Raw genomic sequence first — 22,223 nt, 5'->3', positions numbered from 1 at the left:
CACAGGTTTCGAGGGCGAATTTGCGCTGCGGATTGCGAAACTAAGGAGCAAGTTGTGTTTTCACTTAGAGGCAGGGTGAATTCTAACTTTGTACAAAGCAGGTCTAAGCTTCTCAGTAGCGTTGGTTACTCAATGTCAGTCTCATCCTCAAGAGGCAGCCAATCTGCAATGTATGTGTATCAGACAGGCAATGAGAGCGGTCTCTACGGTATATGACTTCCCATTCGAGACTCTCACGATCAGTCTACTTCTGCTCGGGTTTCCAGTCCATGGCCCAAGTTTTGTGAGTTTCTGTAGCACCCCATTTACTCATATCGACCTCGTGCAGCTCGACGTCTTTGAAACCACACCCAGTGTATAAAGAGTGGCCAGCCTCAGACGATTCCAGGTAGGCCATCAAGTTTCGTCTCTGTGCTTCCTCCAAGACCTGCTTGATCAATAGTGTCCCGGCACCCCGACCTTTGTGGTCTGGATCAGTATGCAGCATATGTAGGTCTGAGCTCGTATCAGTCTCCTTGGTAGCAGCCATCTACCACCACCAATCTTGTTTCCTGCATTCGCAAGACAAGGGGTGCAACTTACAAACATATGGCCTGTCCCCCAGAATTCTGAATCTCTGCTGTTGTATTCCCCCAAAGAGCTTCTGGCAAGCCTCGACGTTGCACTCTGGCCCAAACTCCCGTGGCGTAAGTTGAGGTTTCTCAGTGTAGACGTGCCATTTCGAGAATGCGATCATTTGCTCATCCTGCGGCAGGTCCGTATCGATGACCTTGGACCAACGCGTAGTGGCATCCCCTTTGCGCTGCATGGTGAGGTACTCAGCCCTGGTCCCAATCGTATCGCCATCAGGCTTAGGACCAGGGAACAAGATTGCACTGAACGGGTTTGGGCCGTAGGCCTTGAATTCAAGTTCCACAGCCCGACGAATGTCGGCTTCGGTTGCCGGCTGAATTTCCAATGGCATAGCTTTAGGTGGTGGCCGGAGGTGAGTCAATCGAGCTTGATGATCTATACCAGCAAAGCTCCTGCAAACGTGTCTCCGCGTTGTATTCATATCCATGGGCGGATGCTCAACCTTGCCGCGCGCCTACGTGCCACACGCCGTGGTGAGTCACCGGCCTCGAGGCAGCACTGTTTTGGGCATACCCCGCCTACTATAATCAACTGTAATGGCCTGTGTTCCTGTGCCCGGTCTCAGCTATACCGACATGGCTAGGACACTACCGGAAAAGGCAGGTGGGATAGAGAAGGATTTCACGGAGCCCCAAGCCACTGGGGCTTGGTACTGAGAAGAGGCTACTGACATCCGTAAGTTGCGACCGCCTCCGGCTTGTGCATAGCACATCGCCGGTAATTATATACTTAGGACGATAAGACCTTGCAAAGATCAGCCAGCTCTTGATTATATGCGTGTATGTCTCCTTCGCTTGACAGATCGTATTGTTGTGTTGCCACTAAACAGCGATCTAAATCTGCCCTTGCAGTTCCCCGTTGCGCATTAGGCCACCCAAAAAAAAATCATAGCAGCCATGCTTTTCATCTTCGCCATAATCAACGTCCGCCCGGGAAAGACGAAAATTTCTTCTCCGTTGTATATGGCTTTGATGACATCGAATAGTTGAGAACCAATCGCAATCATGAAATTACCACCTGGACTTATGCTGGCTGGCTCAGCTAGCACTCCGCGGGGCCGCTCGCTCACCACACAGCGCGCGATTGGCCCCGGCGGGGTGATAGCCGTCTTTGACGAGCCCAGCATCACGATTCCGAGTTCGCCATGCCTCCATCTGACATGCAACTACTGTTTGGCCGGACCCGAAGTCCCCGTTCGTGCCTGCACTGGCTGCCGCACGGCGACTTATTGTAGCCCGGTATGCCAGAAAGCAGACTGGAAACTCGTGCACAAGGGTGAATGCAAGGTCTTCAAGCGCGTAAAGGCAGAGGGCCACGACTTTCTTCCCACTGGAGTACGAGCTCTGGTACACATGCTCTTGAGGACAGATATGGCGGCTGCAGTTCAGGAGATGGAGGCACACACTGAAGGGTTTCGCGCCCAGAAAGAGGAGTGGCGGGACATGGAACTCCAAGCCCTGGCGGCGATGCACTACCTCGGACGGGAAGCGAGCCCACAGAGCGTCAACGAGGCAATAGATTTGCTTTGCAAGGTATGTCTGTTTGATACCTGGCGCATTGATTCAGATGGTGGACGAGTGAAGAGTGTGGGTGTTGTTGAAAGATTGAAAGATAGCCACTGACTGAGAAGCGGGAATAGCTCCAAGTCAACTCGTTCAACAGAGAAGACGAAGACACTGGGGATTCAGGGATCTTCGTCAACCCGGCGCTAGCTATGGTGAACCACTCATGTGTACCGAACGCTTTCGTTAAGTTCGCAGGCAGAAAAGCTTCTCTTCATGCCTACAGAGCTATCAAGGAGGGCGAAGAGGTCGAAATCTCTTATATAGGTAAGCTCCCAATATAAACCTAACTCAACTTACTCATATATGGTATCCAGACTGTAACTTGCATAGATCACACAGACATTTCACTCTCGGGGAGCGGTGGCACTTTGATTGTGCATGCCCGAGATGTAAGGATGATCTGGATGTCTATCAAGTGTGTCGGTCTTACCCTGTAGAACTCAACCTCTGCAGTCTTAACTCGGATCTAAGCACACTTCGCAACAACCCTAGTCAAGGACTACTCTCATCCAACAAGGATTTGGCAAGGCTTCTCGAGGAGATCTACCCCCTCTGTTCTACACGCCTCAGCAGCTCAGAAACTTCCGAAAACCCGACTGCAGTCATCCGGAAAAAGTGGCAACTTTGCGAACCGCTCCGCGCTGCGCAGCTTTTCGCGATAGAACCTCTGCCCCAAGTCATGGGAGAAGCGAGCATAGTTCTCGGCGAGCGCGAAGATCACCCCTTTGCATTGGCTATCTGTTGCTTCTTGGCTATAACCAGCGATGCGTTCAAATACCCATTGCCCTTCAGCCCCTCAAGGCTAACGGGGCTGCTCATGATAGCCAACCTTTTGAGCAACACAGCACCGATTTCTGGCTCGAAAGTGCCAGCCGCGACCGGCTCACTGAGGGAAAGAATCGTGCAGGCTCTCAGTGAGATGGATCAGGCCACCATGACACAGGCTATCCTGGCCATTTTCGTGCGATGGGCGCCAATGTTTCACACGGAGGATTCGCAGGCCTTCCAAGAAGGCAGCTTTCAGCTCAGGGATATAGAAAGCCTTCGTGGACGTCAGAAAGAGAGGGAGCTCATCAGACGATGGGCGCGTGATCATAATGATGCGGAGGCGCAGATGTTCTTCGAGTATGCTGTTCAGAAGCCAGTCGACAAGTTGGCCAGCTTCGCTCTAGAGATCATGGACGCGGAGTTTGGGCCCGGACAGGCCCTTCTGACGAGCAGATAAATGCAATAGATTGAGAGAAATCTCGGCGGGTCGGACTTGCGTGCAGATTTGTTGAGGCGGATCAAATGATGCGGTTGAATCTCTTGTGTACAGCACCATAGCCGTTGTTTTACAGTTCCCATGGCTTTAGGTGAGAGCTGGCACATCGTCAAAGAGACATATCACCGCATGCCATGAACTTTGTAAAGTAGTCTCGCGACGATGCATGACAGTGCTCTTCTGCAATCCGGAGTGGGTGAAAGGGCTGGACGTTGATAGAGTATAGAGTGTTAGTTTGGCGGTACTACTTATCAGAACCAGGCGTAAATAACATTCGTCGATGCCGGTCCATAATCACAATCCTGCCCGTGTATCTCGATTAGGTCACTGTAGAAAAATACATGTCTATGTATCTACTTATGTAGGGATGTAGACCGCAGTGCGGTCACCACGCCAACTGATGGCGGCCGCTGGTGTATGGATTGAAGGAAACTCGCGGCACTGGGCGTCTTGGTTGTTCGGTTGAGCCTCAGCGTGCACCCCCCAGCCTTCCCCCACATAAGGTTGCGGCTCGCAGTGGGGGGTTCCCTACGGTTGCCAGCCAGCCAGCCAGCCAGCCAACCCGCTAACTTACAGTAGACGTGATCTGCTGGAGCTAATCCCTGTCACGTAAATCTTTACTTCGCAGCCGATTTTCTTTGCATTCGTCGTCGCGTGCTCCAGCTCTCAACTACGACAGGCCCGCGATGGACGAACCCACCGCCGCCAGCATTGCCAATGCGCTCGCTGCTGTCCAGGAAGCGGTCGCGAGCAACCCAGAGGCTGCCATCCCCAAGAGCTACCATCTCAACCCCGAACTGTCCGCCGAGCCGTCCGTGGCCGTCCAGCCAGATCTTCTCGTCGGCGCAATAGCGACGACGGCCAATCCAGCAGCCGGCGCAGACGACATCGGCAACAACAACCTCAAGCGTGCCAGGCCCCATGATGAAGAAGAAGCAGGCAATGACGAAGGTTGGCAGAAGGTGGAAACCCGGAGGTCCAAGAAGAAGGCCAAGAAGATCCCCAAGAGCGACTCGTCCAACTACCCCTCCATCACCTTCAACTACAATGCAAAGCTTCAGGCCAAGGTCTCCCTGGACCAGCTGCGAAACCTGATCCTCTATATCTTCGCAGAGGGGACCGCGCCGAACTGGGTCTCCATCAGCCATCGCCCGCAGTTCAGGAAGATCGTCACGCTCATGGTCCCCGGCCTGGAGGAGGCCATGTTCAAGCCCGATGCCGACTTTGCCACCTACGACGACCAGCCGAGAGATTCGGGAAAGCCCCGCGTCATGACTTCTCCAGATGACTACTACCCGCGCCTGTTGAAGAGCGAAGAGCTGCCAGAAGTTTTGAAGCCCTTCGCCGACATGTTCCCCCACCTATGGCCCATCAAGACCCCCGGCAACGAGAAATTCGGCAACATGCGCTCCCCTCTGGGAACCATGCTTACGGCACCCCAGGACAAGTCTCCAGACGAGAAGAACCGCAAGGGTCATGGTGTTCAGCCAGCAAGGGAGCCCAATGGCTGGAAGGACCAGCGCACCAGGATTACCGAGTATCTGGCCCAGCCCGAGGATTTTGTGCCAAACGGCTATAAGCTGCACCCCGCCCTCATAGACTCTGCGGAGCGCCGCGCCGAGTTCCAAGATGACGAGGGCTGGGTGCATACCAACGTCCAGGACTTGTCCGAGGGTGACGTACCCGAGTCTGAGATTGAGCAAGGCGCGATAACGGCTGGCCGTGAAGTGATTGCCCTCGACTGTGAGATGTGCATGACCGGGCCTGCACAATTCTCTCTCACCAGAGTTAGTCTGCTGAGTTGGGATGGAACCGTTGTCCTAGATGAGCTGGTCAAGCCTGACAAGCCCATCACCGACTATGTCACTCAATTTTCGGGCATCACTAAACAAATGCTCGATCCCGTCACCACCACCTTGAAGGACATACAGAAGAAGCTTCTGGAGATTTTGCACCCCCGCACAATATTAGCTGGCCACTCGTTAGACTCGGATCTGAAAGCATTGCAGCTTACACACCCTTTTATTGTTGATACAGCACTGCTCTATCCTCACGTTCGCGGACCGCCTCTGAAGAACAGTTTGAAGTTCCTGTCTCAGCGCTTCCTCAAGCGTGAGATCCAGAAAGGCTCACAAGGACACAGCCCGATCGAGGACGCCAAGGCATGCCTGGATTTGGTCAAGCAGAAGTGCGACAAAGGCAAGTCGTGGGGAAACCATGAGCAACAAGGAGAGAACTTGTTTCGTCGGTTGAACCGTCAAGGCACTTCGTATCGTGCCAACGGAGGCGCTGAGGCGACTGGTGGCGTGGTCCTGGGCAAGTCAAGTGTCATGGTCGATTGGGGTGACCCCATGAAGGGGGCAGGAGCAGCAGCGACCTGGAGAATAGGCTGCAAATCGGACGATGACGTGGTTGAGGGTGTGCTGCGTGCCGTCAAGGGCGACCCGGTCGCGGAAGAGATCCCGTACGGCGGGGCCGACTTTGTCTTTGCGCGCTTCCGCGAGCTGGAAGCTCTCCAAGGCTGGTGGAATAGGAATCGATCAGGGCCCGACGGAGACTTCTTGGCACCACCCGACATCTCGAACCCCGCGGGCTCTAGTGGCACTGAGTCAACAGTGTCGCCTCTGGAGGCCTGCCTGCAACGGCTGATTGCCCGGATCAAGCGCATACACGAAGGATTGCCGCCTTGCACTGCCCTTGTAATATTCAGCGGCAGTGGAGACCCTCGAGAGATGAGCCGGCTCCAGGCCCAGCAGGCCCAGTTCAAGCGCGAGTATAACACGCCTGGCAGCAAATGGGACGAGCTGAGCGTCAAATGGACGGATGCAGAGGACCAGGCCTTGAAGAAGGCCGTTGGCATCGCGCGCAACGGTATCGGCTTCATCGGCGTCAAATGAGCGATGCTGAGAAGAAGACTTGCGCCTCGGAATTGCAGCTCAGACGGGGGTATAAATCCGCAGTGGACGGCCAGCCTCGCTTCACACTGATGAAGAGAAATATGAATAGCGAAGACTTGGGGTGCATTTCATTGGCATGAGACCTCATCACCAGGCTGACCCGGCCAGGTTTCGATTTAGGCAAGCCTTGAGGTGGTCAGGGCATAGAGTAAGAATAGCTGGCAATGAGCCCAAGTGACGCGGCATGTATAGGAGTCACCATATGTAATCTAAAGTCACGAGTCACGAGGGAGGATCGATCGTGGTCATGGAGACATCATGATACCCAATCAACTTTATTGTCAAGAGAACACCACGTTCGTTCTGCAAGTTTTGTTAGTTATGCATGCGTATGGACCATTGCCAGGGCGTACCTGAGGAATTGCAGCCCTGCGTCTAACATGGCCTCCCCCTGCTGCAAGCCAAGACCACTGGACGGTCGACACCTTTCGGCCAAGTGATTCGTTGGCAATGTCTTGTTAGCCTCAACAAAGGTATTCTCGGTCTGGATATTGCCCCATCGTCCAAGCCGTCTCGGGGTTGACAGGAGATAGGATAACGAGCAATAGTAAAGGGAGAGGGGTTTGATTTGACCCGGACGTCCCATTGCTCTTTTCTGATCGATAACTCACCACAACCGCCACATGGGGAAGCATCATGTCACAAGGTTCTCGTTCCCGCGAGGTATATCATGGCGAAACACATGCGGCACAAGGACAAGATGATACAAATACAGCCGGTCATCATGTTTATTTCATATCAATTCGTGTTGCGCTATGTACCCGGGAAGTGGGTGCCGTGCTGTACATGGCCTTGGAAGCTCAATCAAAACTCAATGTCCCCCCTGAACACGCTGGGGTCGACGCCGGCGACGACCTTCTCGGCCAGGTCGCGGCGGCCCATCTGGGTGAAGACGCGGCGGAGGGTGTCGTACAGGTTGGTGCTGCGGTTCTGGGTCGTCATGGCGTCGAGCTCGGCGTCCGAGATGTCCTGACCGCCGAGGATCTCGCGGGCCTTCTCGCGGCCCTCGTGCTCGACGTTCTTGTGCATCTCGAGGGCGGCAAGCAGGTGGCCGGCGGCCTCGGCGTGACAGCCCATGTTGATGCAGCTGACGCCGAGGTTGTAGCGCGCGCGGACAAAGTTGGGCCGCAGCGTCAGGGCCTTTTCGTAGGCGGCGATGGCGTCCTCGCTCTTGCCGCTGTTGGCCAGGGTGGCGCCCAGGCGGTTCCAGAGGAGGTGGACCTGGGAGCTCTGGTTGGAGGAGCCCTGCTCCGAGGAGGCAAGCGCCGCGCTGAAGCAGTCGACGGCCTTGTCGTACTCTTCTGCGCCATAGAATAGGACTCCGAGGCCGACTTGTACGTCGGGGTCCATGTGCTCGCCGCCGGGACTCAGGTTGGCTGCCTTGATGAAGAGCTCGGTCACCTTGTCGTGGAGGATTTGGCGATCAGTGAAGCCCAGGTCTGTTGCCGGTGAGAGGTCGGCCGGGGAGATTATGGATGAGTACTTGACGGAGAGCCAGCGCTCCAACGTCCGGTATGCCGTGCTATCATACCCCTCGTTCGTGTAGGAAACCGCCAGCGTCATCAGGGCCGGCGCGTTGTTGGGGTCAAGCTTCTTGGCCTGCTCCAAGGCGCGAATGGCCGCCGTCTCCTTCTCGTTCTGCGCTTGTGCGGCTCCCAGCTGGACCCAGGCTTCCACATGGGTGGGATTCCTCTGCACGGCTGCTTCGAACGCCAGGGCCGCCAGAGATAGGTTGCCGCCCTCCTCCATGATGCGCAAGCCCTCCTCGAAGGGGTTGCCTGTCTCTTTGAACAGGTTGTCCTCCTCGAAGAGGTAATTCTCCACCTGGGGATCTGCGAACAACCTGCCGTTCGAGTCGCCCCAGTTCATGCTGTTCCAGCTCTCGTCGTTGAACTTGCTGACCCACTCGTCCTCGTCGAGAGCTTCCTGGTTGGCCTCCTTCTCGGCCTGGATGCCCTTCCATATCGACTCAAAGTCGCCGAATTCGTTTGTTTCCGACTCCAAGATCTGCTCGTCCAGCTTGTTCAGTTCCGGCTCGAGGGCCGCGTTCTGCTCGGCCTCTTCGCGGGCCCTCTGATCCTCGATCTCGAGCTGCTTGAACTGCTCCTCCCACGTCGAGTCATCGAGCTCGACCAGCTTGCCCTTGCCCTTGGGGTCCATCTGCTGTTGCGGCTGCTGTGTCGGAGGCCGGTACATGGAGCCGCCGTACATGCCGCCCATGCCGTAGCCCATGCCCATGCCGCTCATCATGCCGGAGCCCATCATGGGCTGGTAGGCGCCGCCCATGGACTGGGGCATGGAACTCGACCGGTGCGACGAGCTGTTGGCCTGCTGCATCTGGTGGAACTTTGCAAAGTCGTCGGGGCCGAACTGGGTGCCCTGCGGCACCTTGAAAGCGGCCTCCATGGCGGCCTGGGGGTTCTGCTGGAACTCGGCGGCCCAGGCAGGCGAGGCGGAGCTGGCGCGCAGGTGGACGCCCTGTGCGGGGTGGTCGAGGTGGACGTGGCCGGCGTGCTGGGGCATGTCGGGCAGGCGGCCGTTCTGCTGCATGAAGCCGTTGAGCATCTCGTCCTGGGCAGCGTGGTCGGCGGCGGACCGGAAGCCGCCCATGCTGCCTTGGGGCCCGCCATTGACGATGCGGTCGCGCTGGAGGCTGCGGTCGTCTTGGGTGTGCTTGGCGAACTGGCTGAGCGGGTTGCCCGCCGTCGAGCACTCGGCGCCGCCCATGAAGGACATGGCGACAATGGGCGTCGGGGTTGGCGAGGCGAGGTGATGGGTTGGACGGTCGGTGGACCGCTTAGTGAGACCTGAGAGAGGGATGGACCTCCCCGCCCCGGTCGCTCTGCGCTTTGCGGGATCGGGTCTGCTTGCTGAGCTACTACAGGACGAACGCCGAGATGGTGCTTGGTGCTTGGTGCTTGGTCCTTGTGCAACAGAAGGAAAGAGGTTGACAGATCCAAGTACAGTCCTGCGTGAGTTGGTTCTTCAGATGCCAAAGGTCCAGGCAGGCGGCGCCCGCTTGACAAATGCAAACTGGGGACGTTGGCGGGGCCGCCGCCGTGCCGAGGGTGAACATTGCCGCTAGCGGACTTGGCCAACGGGTGGCAGCGACAAGGAGAGAGAGAGACTCGAGTCCCTTTTTTTGTTTCTTGTCCCCCTTTGCCCCCAGACCCTGCCAGACTCCAGTCTCCCCAGACTCCATTTATCGTTAGTCTCATAACTACCTGCCTAGGTACCTAGCTCGGTAACCTTCTCAATAGAATCCAGAGCCTCGCGACGAGGAACCGAACAGATGCGAAACAGAGCACCCACACACAGCATCCACTGGCTAACCTGCAGGTAGGTGGCTAATACTAATGAAAGAAGATATGCACTGGTGGTGCAGAGGACCACCCGTGCCTGGCTACCTTTAGTCAGGCACAGCATATGCATAATATCACCGGATGCCTCCCCAACCGATCTTCAACTGCTGATCTGATGGATGGAACCACCCACATGTCACATGCGCAGCCCCCAGACTTCACCATGCCGCCCGGCTCAGGCCTACAACCTTCAACAGGTCTAGAACACAAAGAAAGAAAGAAAGAAAGAAAGAAAGAAAGAAAGAAAGAAAGAAAGAAAGAAAGAAAGAAAGAAAGAAAGAAAGAAAGAAAGAAAGAAAGAAAGAAAGAAAGAAAGAAGGACAAGCTCGACTGCTGCATGCGCGGGAAACAGGCTTTGCTCACAATCGTCAGACTGGCAAGCGAGGAATGCCCGTCACGGACGCGAGGCATAGTTGGATCGGTCAGTTGGGAAATTTAGAAAGGAGTCGTCTTCTTGTTGAACCGCCGCCGATGCCAACGCCAGAACCTGATTAGATGGATGATGCTATTCTACACTTTTATGCATGTTGCTACATTTGCTACATATACACAGTCGTTCCCTCGTCTCTCCTCCAGCCCAGTTTTGCTTGCCACCGCCCCATGGAGGCGCAACACTCCAGTCGTGAACGCCGGCTTCCAGCCCCAAGCCTCCAAACCAAGAATACTAGGTTGACCAGGCTGAACCGGGCCGAACCACCTCAACTACACCCCTCATCCTCTGCGTTTGGGATTTACTGCTCCCTGGGGGTCTGCGAGCGGCGGTATGGCCGACGTCCCTCACGGTTCTCACGACCTTCACGTGGAGGAGAACGGGGTTGGGAGTAGTCGACACGCAGCACGCGGCCACCCAGTGTGGCTCCCGTGATCTTCTCGTACCCCTTGATGGCACTCTCGACGTCGGCAAAGTCGGCGTGGGCAAAGCCGCGCGGCCAGCCCGTGTTGCGGTCCACGGCGACGCGGACATCGACCACCTTGTCGAGGTCGCGGAACATGTTGTTCAGGTCTGCGTCCGAAGTCTCGTAGGGGATGTTGCCAATGTAGAGCGACGACGAGGGCTCGTTCTTGGTGCGCGAGCCCTCGGGCGCACGCTCATAGGAGCGCTTTGTTTCCGGCCTTGCATGGTCAACGTTGATGCGACGGCCGTGCCAGAACGACCTGTGGCATTCGGTGACGGCCTGATCAGCTGCCGCCTTGTCGCCAAAGGTGACGAAAGCGAAACTGCCACAAAGCGTCAGCAACGACAAGATGTACGTGACAAAAAAGGGGGGAGGAGGCTGGCAGTGGCTTGCTTACCCTTTGCTCAGGCCGCGCCCATCCCGCCCGATATTGACTGCCAAGATCTCGCCATACTTGCTAAAGGCCTCGCGCAGGTGCATGTCGGTGGCGTCAAAGGCGATGTTGCTGACGAAGATCTTGACGGGGTCGGCGGACAGGACCTTGCCCTCGAGCGGGCTGGAGGTGAGGGAGCCCTCCTCGGCGGGGGCGGTCGAGCCCAGGCGCTCGGCCGACTCGACGGCGTCGGCGGCGATGGCCTGCTCGAAGGCCTGCTCATGGGGGTCGCGGGAATCTTGCGCCATGGCGCGCACCGTCTGGGTGAAGAAGCGCGCCGAGGGGCGGGCGGCGGCCTTGGGGAACTGCATGGCGAAGGAGCCCAGCTGCTGTCTGGCGACGGCAGTGCCCAGGGGCGAGGCAGAGCTTGCAGCTCGGAGAGCCGCACGGCGAATGGAATGCCTGAGCACAAGGGGTGTCAGCTCCGGGCTTTCTTCGCGAGCGGATCAAACAGGCATATGGGTGCAGGCTTACATCGTGATGTTGAGGATTGCGACTGGCGAATCCAAGAGTCAGACAGGGATGGGATGGGATGGGATGGGATCAACGGCGAACGGCGGTGGTGAGGTTTGGAATGTGAGGTTCGCAAGATCCGAAATAGGTGACAACAGCAGCTGCTCAATGCATGGAGCGCCTTTGAAATTTTTGGCCCCGTCGAACGCTGCGCGCGCCGCTACTGTAATCGATTGCCATCCGGACCCCTGGTCCAATCACACAACCTGATTGGTGCCAGCCGCGCCCGGAATAGTGGGGATCCTATCCAGTCTCTCTATACCTGGGTACCGTGTGTGCTATGTAAGTTGGATGGGTATTTCCGAGGTTCCCTGGACCCCGGCGGCTGCTGAGTACCTGCTGGACAAGGAAAAGTATCGAATTCCATATCTGAGGGCTTACTGTGGGTAGAAAGTCAACCATGGCAATTGATGCTAGCTTGCTTGCTGGCTTGCTGCTCCGTGGTGTCCAAACAACTTGCGGGTCAGATAGCCAGGCACATGATATTCTGGTCTCCAACTAATGAATGTCCTCGCATCAGGGGGCGGAATCCCCTGCTTGGTCATGCTTGGCAACCCCGTCAAGAATCATAACAACCCAACATAACCCATCAAGACACGACAAAGCTATCCCTCTGAGGATTTTGGTCTGTGGCTTGCGAACCGCCCATCACTTTGCGAGGCATCCTAGTTCAAGAAGGCCAACCCATCCGAGCACATTCATGGTAACAATAGAACGAGTAGGCAGGCATCAAAACTTTGTCATTCAGACTTGTAACAAGATACCAGACGCCTCGACGTGCCATCAAGCACGAGCAAACCATCCCTCGCTGCATGACACAGACGAGAAACACCTACCCTATATCCTCCGTACTCCATCACTATTGCCGGGACATTACCCCGTCCCACCGAATTGTACATGTTTTTTTGATAGCCCATCCAGATTCCACAGCCCAGGAGCCCTCTAATGTAAGGGTCCAGTAGGGGTATATATACCAGCACACCATGTAAAAGTCCTGCGCCCCAAAAGAAAAGAAAGAAGAAGGGAAGAAACAAGAGAGCGTAGCCCACCGACCACGCTCGAGGCCGTGTCCGCCTCTCGTAAAGCCAGCCCTCCACCGGCTTGTAGACCGACTGAGCCGTTCATCCCCTTCTATATCACACATTAGAATTGAACATTGGTGGACCGCACCGGTGCATCCTGCACATGTTGAAAGACGTCGTCCTCAGGAAACGCACCCTTCCTTGTTGCGTCGCCGTGCAAACCGGGCTTTTTCGTCGGAGCACTTATAAGTTTGACCATAACCAGCTCTCCGATGCATGCATGGCCGATTGACTAGTATAACGTGCCTCTGATCAAAAGCCAGGCTGGAAAGAAAAAGAAAAGAATTTTCTCCTGAGGGGTATCGGACGAAAGATGCTCCCCAACTTCCCGAATGATGGGTAAAACACGGAGAGTCAAACAATGTCGTGCGCCAAGTCCACCTAGAATCGGCCTTGTTGAAACCCGTTCGACTGCTGCCCTTCGTACTGAACTCCGGTCATCGAGTCCGGCCCATTGGGAAGGTTGCCACTCAGAGAGCGAAGAGGCGGAAGCTCTGGTCGCGACGGCCCCCTGCCGTACGGGTCGGCCGCGGGTTGGACCTGGGCCGGATAGCTCGCCTGGGGATGTGGTGGGGCCCCATTCGGCGTGCTTGTCCCTCGTAATGTCGCGTTCTCCATGCGCAGCTTCTCCAGCTCTCGGCGCATATGGTCGGTCTCCTGCTGGGCATTGGCAAAGTGCCCTGAGAGCTGCTTGATATAATCCTGCTGCTTCTGATGCTCCGCAATCGCTAATAGGGGGTCGGTTAGTATGGTGGACAGAGAGAGGGGGTCGCGCCTGGCCTACCTTTGGTGAGAATTTCCCATTTGGAGGCTTTCGATCCACGTTCCTGGGGCATCAAGTCTCGGAGTTGCTCGAAGAGTTCCTTCATCTCAGTGCGGCGCTTGCGCTCGGCCAATTTGTGGCTCACACGCAGTTCAGGTGTCCGGCTATACGGCTGAGAACCAGAGTGAGGACTCGACTCTTCACTGTGGATATCCGACAATTGCTTATGCTGCAGGGTGTGGTGGTGCACAGCTGGGAAATCGGCCGAGGCGGTCGACAGACGTTGAAAGTCTGTGCCCAGCGCGTCGTCCAGCCGCCTTTGACCAGGGGGTAGTCTGGATTCGGTCGTGAACTGGCTACTGGCAATGGACTCGGTGATGCTGCTCCTTCTTGAGTCGTAATAATGATTGCCGGCCGCCGACGGCATCCTGGGGATTTCCTCTTCGGGGAATGCCCATGCCTGGCCTTTGACGGGTTCGGCAGCTCGCGCAATAGTACTCGTGGCAGGTCCGGTAATGGCAGGGGCGGTTCGTACGGCCTTCTGGTTGACCTCGGGGTTGCGTTCTGCACTTGGTTGGTAGCCATTGGATATACGATGTACAGATAGGTTTTCCAAGCCAGACGTTCGCGGGTTTCGCTGCTGCGCCAGAGTCCCTTGAATCGACGTCGTGGATTGGTTGTGGCTCATGTACGGAGAGTTCCCCCCCAGCTTCATGTCTCCAAATCCTTGGTTGATTCTGCTGTCGACACTCTCCCGCCGCGAGTCAAAGCCGCCGTTGACTACGACGCCAGATTCGTATGACAACGGACGGTCGAAGCGGCCGCTGCCCGGTGTCGTTGGTGACACCATCGAGTGGATGCTCATGTTGCTCGACGGAGAGATCAACGGCTGAGGGAGCATGTTCGTACTGATTGGTGACGGAGTCTTGTCGTGCGTCGAAGTATAGCCCGTGGGAGGCGGGCCAACGACATGGATCCCAATGCCCGAGGCTGCGGATGTGTCTATACTCCAATGATAAGCTACCAATTATCCGCTCCAAAGGCGGCAGACCTACGCTTGCTCGAGGCATCCGTACTCGAGAAGTATGCCGAATCGCGGTTCTCCTCAGGATTCAAGACGCCTGCCAACCCAGCGGGTGGCTTCTGAGACGCGGGTCGTTGTTGCTCTGCCGTCGCCATTGTGACAAGGTTTTCTGCTGCAAGCCAAGGAGACCGTGTTGGAAGAGACGATCTTGCTGTTGCAAGTCGAGGGCTGCCGCTCGAGACCCGTTTTGGTTGGGTTTTCTTGCGCGGGCTCAGCAAAATTGCGTCGTCCGCTTCGCTGTTTTTGAAGCACACAAAATATGAACAAGTCCAGGGGCCCAGCTAGAGGACTAGACGGAGGGCTTCACCATGGGTGTCCCGCTCCCGATTGCAACTAGGCGCAATGGGAAACCAAAGCCCGGGAGGGTAGCGAGCAAGACGGGGGACAATGCTTCTTCGATCTGGGCTCCAAGACGCCGGTTGGCCGGGCGCGCAACACAACAAGATGGGTTGGAGATGGCTGGAAGGCTCGAGGCAGATGGTAGGAACGGGACGTGAGCAAGTCGTTACAAGAGGTTCGACGTGGATTGGATTGGCAGAGCCCAGCAGAACGATGGCCCCAGTTGACCTGTCCACTTTTGAGCAGAACCATTGAAGTGGCTAAGGGTAGGGCGGCGGCGGCGGCGGGGGGGTTCGAGAGGGTCTATCGAGAGCAGAGGCCAGAGGGAGGAGCCTGGGAGCGTTGGAATCGAGGCGAGGGACCCCAGAGGGCGCTGGCCCACTGGCAGGCAACCCCAGACAAGCAGCCAGAGCGGACCGCGCAGAACGGCAGGTGTGAGAAGACCACCTGGGCACCAAACCACGAGTACAGGAACACCGGCTCGCGGCGCTGGGGCTGCAGCCACATGCGACTTGCCCTATCACACGCAGCACCGGGCTGGTCCTGGGGGGGGCCATGCGATGGGCCTGGGATGGCAAATGGGCCGAAAGCTACCTGACGGCTGGGTATGGAGTACGCCCGAGACAGGGAGGATGCCCTAGTGCGACTCGCCCGCGCCCGCGAGATTGCCGCGCTGCCTGCCCTCCTCCTCGTGGCAGCGCATGTACCGTGCACTTCAGATCCAGGTTAGAAGATGGCGATCCCTGCCGGCGTGTGCAGCTGTGGAGCTCATCGAGCGGCAGCGTGGCTAGGTAGCGGTACCTCCGCCCCCCAGCCCGCCAGCCCGCCAGCACGCCCACTGCCCACCGACTGACAAGGTTGCAGGCTTTTGCTGAGCCAACCCAGGCCTTGTCGGCGCGTGGCAGGCGTGGCTCATCACTGCCAGTGCTTGGAGATCCCCCAAGGGCATCCATCCATTGCGAACTTATCGCCCGGTGGGTGCCCCAAGAGTCAAGAAAGGGAAAAGGGCTGCACGCAAAACGGGTAGCCTAGCAGTAGGGAACCTAGATAGCCAGCCAGCCCACTGAATGCCAAAGTCCCTGTTTGAAAGGGGGGTGCGTCCGTTCGGCTGCATTTCCTTGCCGCAACAGGCGGATTAGACGAGTGACTCTCGTCGGACGCAAGGACCTCTACAGCAAGAGGGCCAGGGAACTGGCGAACCGAACCCGTTCACTTGCTTTGCGCAGAAGTTGGTTGCACACGTGGGAAGCTCCTTGATAGGTCGGATATCACAATCAATCTTGGGAAGCAAGTGCCCTTGGGCCCAGTCGAGTTACCTCTGTCCGAGTGTGCAGCAGTGGTCCGGTGGCTTGTGCAAGCCCGGACGTCTTACCCTACGGCGGGTCATGGGAAGCGGTGCGACGAGACGAGGAGGATTGGATCGACGGACAGCCACACGCACAGCGCGCTGTCGCCGAGAACGTGTTTCTGGACGACAGGATAGGCCGACGAGACAGACAACTTACGGATCTATGTTCATACCACAGTACCTCTGGGCGACTTCCCGATCTCGATTGCGAACCGGGTCCGCACGTACATACGTTTGGTGCTGCTTTTTGCTGATGAACTTACTGCAAGGGCTCGCTCGAGGCCCCCCCTGGTCCCTAGTCTTCAGCATGTGCTTTTTTGGGGCTCCTGGCAAGGCCCCGAAGGAGCACGCTTGTACCCGGGCGACTCGCGTCTGCGCGGTCTGGTTCTCTTTGGGTACTGGAGTTAGGGGCATGGGGCCACGGGGAAACGTTCCAATCCCTGGGAGAGAGCCGTCATTGTCGATCATGCGGCCTAGACAGTGCAAGGCAAGAGAGCGTTCCAGTTGTCCATGTGGCAGTAGCAGCCAGCTACAACGTAACAAACTTGGCCGCGACGGCTTGGGACGATCGACCCGCTACCATGGTGTACTGCGGTACTCTGTACGTGCTGATTGCGTTCGAGTTCAGGTTCTTGGACTTGCAGATTTGGGGCCTGCCCGAGTCGATCTTCCCGCCCGCCACGTGAGATGGGCCATGATTGGACACCCCAAGCCACTTGCTGCCATGTGCTTTTCGATACACCCATGCCAACCTAGATGCGGCCTAAGCTGTTCCGGGCAGCCACCCAGCATCAAGATTCGGCGCTATACTCCTTCGGCTTGTCGGTGCGGGTGAATCTCCCCTGTTTGCCCCCTCCTCCCCCCCTCCCCAATAACCCACCCCCCATAACTACACAATACATAGTACAGCACGAGCAATGAGCGGCGGACCACGACTTTGGTTTGGGCCTGGGTGAGCAGACTTCCTGCCGTGTTTGGGATCGAGGAACTATGGAGCTACTGACTATACATAGTTGCTCGATAATCCTATTCAAACTACACCATCCTTGACCCGGACTGAACGCTTTCCCTCGCGCTCAAACTCCATTGTCAAGCCGTAGGACTTTCTCCGCGTTGTCAACGCCCAGTCCTGAGTCAGTCATTTGGTTGTTTGCCTACACGAGTGCCACACCATCTCCGTACGCAGACGGCATCTTACATGATCCGGCGAAAGTCCCCAACCAACCCATCGAGCCTATTGTTTGCTTTTCTTCTGCTAATTGGCCCGCTCCTGGTCTGGACGCGTTCGATAAATCTCGACTGTGCCGTCAGATGCGTACATAATCTGCGTGGTTCTCCCATGGTGGTCAGGACTCGAGCACAGCGCCAAACTCAGCGCCAAACTCAGCGCCTGGACATAGTAGGCAAGACAGACAAGTCATGAAGAAATGAGGGGTGTTGTTTCCCCGTTGAGAGGATCCTGGCGGCAAAGACCATCCGTCATATGCATCCGCGCTGCACGTAAGATCGGGGCACACCTACTGCACCATAGTACGTGCGAGCCGGGAACCCTGCCACGCTACTGGGTTACAGTTCACTGCCAGTGCCCGGCAGGGCTCGGTCCCTCGAAAGACATGGCCGTCCTAATTCCAGCTCAGTCCATCAATGGGAGTGCATCTTCCAGAAGTGAGACACAGCCGCAATACGACGGTAGCGAAAAAGTCGATTTTCCCAAGGTAGCCACCGGAGAGGGGGAGGGGAGCAGGACCACGGTATCACCAGAATTCGCTAACGATTCCACGTTGACATAAGAATAATCACATGGGCTCTTAGTACTGCCGCTATTCGAGGCACCTAGGTGCTCCTTAAGCCAAGCACCTGCTGGCGTGCCCTCAAGCTTTCATCGAATGGGGGGAGGCATCAAGATTCTTCAAGCCACGAGTTGTGCTGGCCCCCAAAAATAACATACGTTGCCTGGCACGGATATCCCGTAGAGGATCCGATCCTCTTGGAGTGAAGTGTACCCACACCTGCAGAATGACAATGCCGCAGAATGTGGAGGGTTTACATAGTAAGCTCAGCTTCCTCGGTCATCGAATACTACGTCGTTACGATACCTGCATGACAGCCAGCCAGACGTGCTCAGAAATAGCTCGGTGATACCACAATAGAATCACTGTACCGTAGTAGGCTCTCAAACATACAGCAGAGGACTGCTTTGAGAAATCTCCAACATCCCTGGATGACTACTTTAACAAAGTGTTACAGTCCCTGGTCGTCAGACAGCTGTGAAGGAAAGCATCAAGTGGCGCACGTGGAATGTGGGCGCGCCCGACTGGGATCGAATGGCACAGCATAACTTATGGTGCGTAGGTTGCCACAGCATCTCGCAGTAACCGGTCAAGTGCTTTGCAGGTCCTCGGTCGCACTCTCAAGGTGGCAGTTCAGACCAAGTCGTACAACGGCTCGTAGCTGGTCTGCCATCCGCATTTCTGACGTGATGCGGAGGAAGAGAGCATGCCATTCGAGTGCAGCAATATGGAGTGCAGGAAGCGAGGTTCTTCCTTCTTGCATCACGTCGTATGGTTCCTAATCCTGTCGGTCTTGATCTCGGTATGATATGTACGTGACTGCGAATCCTTCCCGAGGTGATGATGACTGTGTGCTCGGCAATGGATTTCTCCATGGACTTTTGGCCGGCCCCCCCAGAAAATGGGATGGGCCCCTTGTCGAAGCGCGTGCCACGTTCTCTTGACTAGCGCACCCGGCTTCCCCCCCTGCACTGTTCATTTCGGGTGAAGGACAAACCCAAAAACGACATCAGGGCTCGCGTCAATCATTGCCCCAAATCCCCAAAGCCGCTAGTCAAAGGGCGGCGCGGTCCATGGATTCTGGGACCGGAGGCTGTCTTGGGCTTCGGCCTGGGGCCCAAGGGGCCTTGCCAGTTGCTGCCCTCTCGGCGCAATATAGCTTTCGGGAACGTACCCAGACCGAAACTGGAATGCCAATCCGACGAGGAGCGAGCGGACTGGAGGCTGACAGCAGGCCTGCCTGTGGAATCATCAGAGCGAACCATTTTGGATACCACATTGGATGTACGACATAGGGCAGCGCTTGGGCTCTGCGTCCGACTTCTTGAGTTGGTATGGTTATGTGCCGCATTGTCATCCCACCCAGCCCTCGGGGCCTGGTAACATATGTGGGGGGAGGAGCATGAGAGTCCAGATAGATCATTGTTTGGATATCCACCATATGGAGCCGTAACTTTTTCCCAGCATCCATTCGGTTCTCTCCCGTCCAGTGGTGAATCGGTGCTCGCCCCGTCGTCTCCACGGAAGCACACCCGGATTGGGCCTTATGCAAAGCGACCCTGGCCACATGTTGGAGCCCCATTGACCGCATCCCCGGTAGATCGCGAAACCCGGCGACGAGTTTTAACGTTTCACACAGCTATGCTCCAGTAACGTTGATTGATCATTTAAATCCAGTTCGTTGGGGGCGTTTCATGGGTCCGTTTCCTTAATAAACTCCGTCCTGACTTTGTATCCTAGTCGAATTTGTCAAACTTGAGTTGCTTTTCCTTGGCCTTGGCAGCGATAATGACGAATTCTCTCTGCAAGTTCCTGCATTGCCGGCTCCCGGCCCATCCAGCGAATGAGCTCAGACGTTCTGGGCACTGGTCACAAGAAGCAACGCAAACACCAGCAGGCACTTCACACTTGATATCCTGCGTCACAGATTCACGTAGCGACTTCGATGGTATCCCTTCTGGTGGAATCTCCTTGGACGATGCACCTCAGTCTCGGGATTTTGGCCGGAAAGTGTCGACGAAAGCAATACGCTGCCAGACATCCCATATCTGCAGTTTTTTTTTAGTTTTTTTTTTCTTTTGGGGCTGAAAACGTGGCTTCAATAGCTACTGTCCTATTCAGCGCCTCCCGTTGTTGGATGTCTCATTCCTGCAAAGCTGAGGAATTACGCTTCCAATGTGCAGCTGCTCTAGGTTGCGTATCATGAGACATGGCTTTCTGTGCCCCTTGATGATCACTCTCAGCTGCATCTGGATGGAAATTATATCTGCATCGGCACAGGGCCTTCCATGCTGGTATCTTTTACCTCCTAGTCAAAAGACTGCTCAGTGGGCAACCCGAACAAACACGGCATGACGGCATGAAGCTACCCCAAAAAGGGAGAAAGAAAAGTTTCTAGATCTCAGGAAAGCTAAGTACAACTAACTACCTCTTTGTAGTGACCATGGATTTCGACAATAGATATCCCTCTTAAACTCCGCTCTAGCACAACTCATTAACGATGCAAAAGCAATGGCCGTTCTTGAGCAGCATGTGCACAAAGTTGGACGGGGTCCTTGATGTCGGGCATACCTTGATCACCATCGTAGTTATCAACATACCCTAGCCTCGTTGCTTCAACGTGGCTTAAACCAGTGTCATGTTCAGTAATCGCAGGCCCCGAACAATCAATCGCACTCGACATTGAGACTATTGCTAGTGGTAACTCTTGTAAGGCGACGGTGGGCAATATCTCAACCTGCAGTGCAGCGGAATATAGCTTTTGTCGTACCTGGGGTGGCTTGCATGTTCTATCCATTTCTCTGTATCTTCAACGGGCTACATGCAACTCGGAATCATTCACAATTCCGCCGCATGAGCCATCTAATGTGCCTCAAAGTCGCACACAATTTTGAGTAGTGTCCAGATACGGCAGAACAAGGCGAATTGCCCCCAAAGGACCCCCCATCTGTCCGGCAGGGATGTTTGCCTTTCACAGATCGCACTGTACTGCAAGCAGCCGAGTGTGCCACTTCATTCCCAACATTCGGGACTGCGAGGTGTCCCACAGCGGCCATCTGCATTACACATTTGTTAGGTTTCTAGTCGTCTCGGTCGAGTCACTGGTGTCCTCATCCGTGGCTTTGGTGACGATGGGCACACAGCAGAGCTTCCGTGTCTCGGCACCAGACGAGGTGTTGAAAGAGGCCGGTTGCCGCGTTGCCGCTGGTTCCCGTTCCTTGTTGCTTCGACGGGCCGCTTGCCTGCTGGATCTTGATCCAAACGGAAAGAATTCGCGACTTGGTGCCGTGCCGACTCTGGTATTCGCTCGCTCAGTGTTATAGCAGGCGTAGGTTGAGCTTCATGATAAAGTTATACCACGATGTATCCGGCTTTAGCGAGACTCCATAGTACGAGCGTTTCGACACTCAGTAATTGAGCTAGTGCAAACAGTGATATAGCCTCAGAGCAACTGGACTCTCGATGAAAAAAAGAGCAAACCCGCAAGGGCTCGGACATAAGATGTTTTTTTCCATCTCCTGTCCCGCCGGAGCCATAATGGCGGCCGTAGCTATTCCGAGATCCGTACCTCCATAACACAACTCCGCAAGTCCGCTCCGCCGCGCTGACTGTTGCGGAACTTGAAGTCCGCAGCGGTCGAACGGCACCCGGAGTCGCTGCCAGGATTGAAGCTGCACTCATATGCATATTTGAGTAGCTTTCATTGTACCTTCCTTAGCCGACAGTAGCTCTGGAAGTGACGAGTATTGCAAGTTTACCACCGTAGCTTCATGTATGATCTAGCAGCTGACACGTATCAAGAACCTTGGCAGCTTGCGGATTTCTCTACAACTTCATTTGGACAATGCAGGTTTGCTAGATTATAGTCTGCGATCTATGGTCACTAGAGTTATTTGAAACGCCGACTTAAGCGCCAGATCCCGTAATTTGCTTGTAGAAGCCGCAGCCCTTCCTTACACTATAATATTCATCCACAACATACTAGACTCTTTCTATTGTATATATATACAAATATACATATTACTTCGGCAGAAGCCGTGCCATCATCCTGGAGGCGTACTTATTGAGTATTATGGAGCTTAAGACATCAGCTACAGCTGCGAGTCTCCATCACGCCCCCTCCTCCTCCTCCTTCTTCTTAAAAAGATTTGTCAAGAATACTCTGAAAATAGATGTCGGCATGAATGAGGCCAA

The 22,223-nt window shown here is 55.7% G+C and overlaps 6 protein-coding genes across 6 annotated transcripts; 2 read left to right on the top strand and 4 right to left on the bottom strand.

Moving 5' to 3' along the window:
- Positions 1 to 244: 244 nt before the first annotated feature.
- JN550_013545 (uncharacterized protein) lies at positions 245 to 964 on the bottom strand (the record flags this gene model as incomplete). Its single annotated transcript, XM_049312144.1, has 2 exons — positions 245 to 459; positions 583 to 964. 2 exons carry the CDS (start codon positions 962 to 964, stop codon positions 245 to 247), a joined length of 597 nt encoding a protein of 198 aa, XP_049164506.1.
- Positions 965 to 1,637: 673 nt separating this feature from the next.
- On the top strand, positions 1,638 to 3,423 carry JN550_013544 (uncharacterized protein; the record flags this gene model as incomplete). The annotated part of the gene is made up of 3 exons (XM_049312143.1): positions 1,638 to 2,165; positions 2,273 to 2,462; positions 2,636 to 3,423. 3 exons carry the CDS (start codon positions 1,638 to 1,640, stop codon positions 3,421 to 3,423), a joined length of 1,506 nt encoding a protein of 501 aa, XP_049164505.1.
- Positions 3,424 to 4,148: 725 nt separating this feature from the next.
- Positions 4,149 to 6,359, top strand: JN550_013543 (uncharacterized protein; the record flags this gene model as incomplete). Its single annotated transcript, XM_049312142.1, has 1 exon — positions 4,149 to 6,359. One exon carries the CDS (start codon positions 4,149 to 4,151, stop codon positions 6,357 to 6,359), a length of 2,211 nt encoding a protein of 736 aa, XP_049164504.1.
- Positions 6,360 to 7,223: 864 nt separating this feature from the next.
- Positions 7,224 to 9,155, bottom strand: JN550_013542 (uncharacterized protein; the record flags this gene model as incomplete). The annotated part of the gene is made up of 1 exon (XM_049312141.1): positions 7,224 to 9,155. The coding sequence occupies one exon, from the start codon at positions 9,153 to 9,155 to the stop codon at positions 7,224 to 7,226; it is 1,932 nt and encodes a 643-aa protein (XP_049164503.1).
- Positions 9,156 to 10,512: 1,357 nt separating this feature from the next.
- On the bottom strand, positions 10,513 to 11,421 carry JN550_013541 (uncharacterized protein; the record flags this gene model as incomplete). Its single annotated transcript, XM_049312140.1, has 2 exons — positions 10,513 to 10,999; positions 11,075 to 11,421. The coding sequence occupies 2 exons, from the start codon at positions 11,419 to 11,421 to the stop codon at positions 10,513 to 10,515; spliced, it is 834 nt and encodes a 277-aa protein (XP_049164502.1).
- Positions 11,422 to 13,086: 1,665 nt separating this feature from the next.
- On the bottom strand, positions 13,087 to 14,647 carry JN550_013540 (uncharacterized protein; the record flags this gene model as incomplete). The annotated part of the gene is made up of 3 exons (XM_049312139.1): positions 13,087 to 13,433; positions 13,490 to 14,470; positions 14,524 to 14,647. The coding sequence occupies 3 exons, from the start codon at positions 14,645 to 14,647 to the stop codon at positions 13,087 to 13,089; spliced, it is 1,452 nt and encodes a 483-aa protein (XP_049164501.1).
- Between the last annotated feature and the right edge of the window lie 7,576 nt (positions 14,648 to 22,223).

The sequence above is a fragment of the Neoarthrinium moseri genome (assembly GCF_022829205.1).
Source record: "Neoarthrinium moseri strain CBS 164.80 chromosome Unknown scaffold120_Wmoseri_CBS_16480, whole genome shotgun sequence".
Classification (NCBI taxonomy): domain Eukaryota; kingdom Fungi; phylum Ascomycota; class Sordariomycetes; order Amphisphaeriales; family Apiosporaceae; genus Neoarthrinium; species Neoarthrinium moseri.
This window is presented reverse-complemented; position numbering and strand designations above follow the sequence as displayed.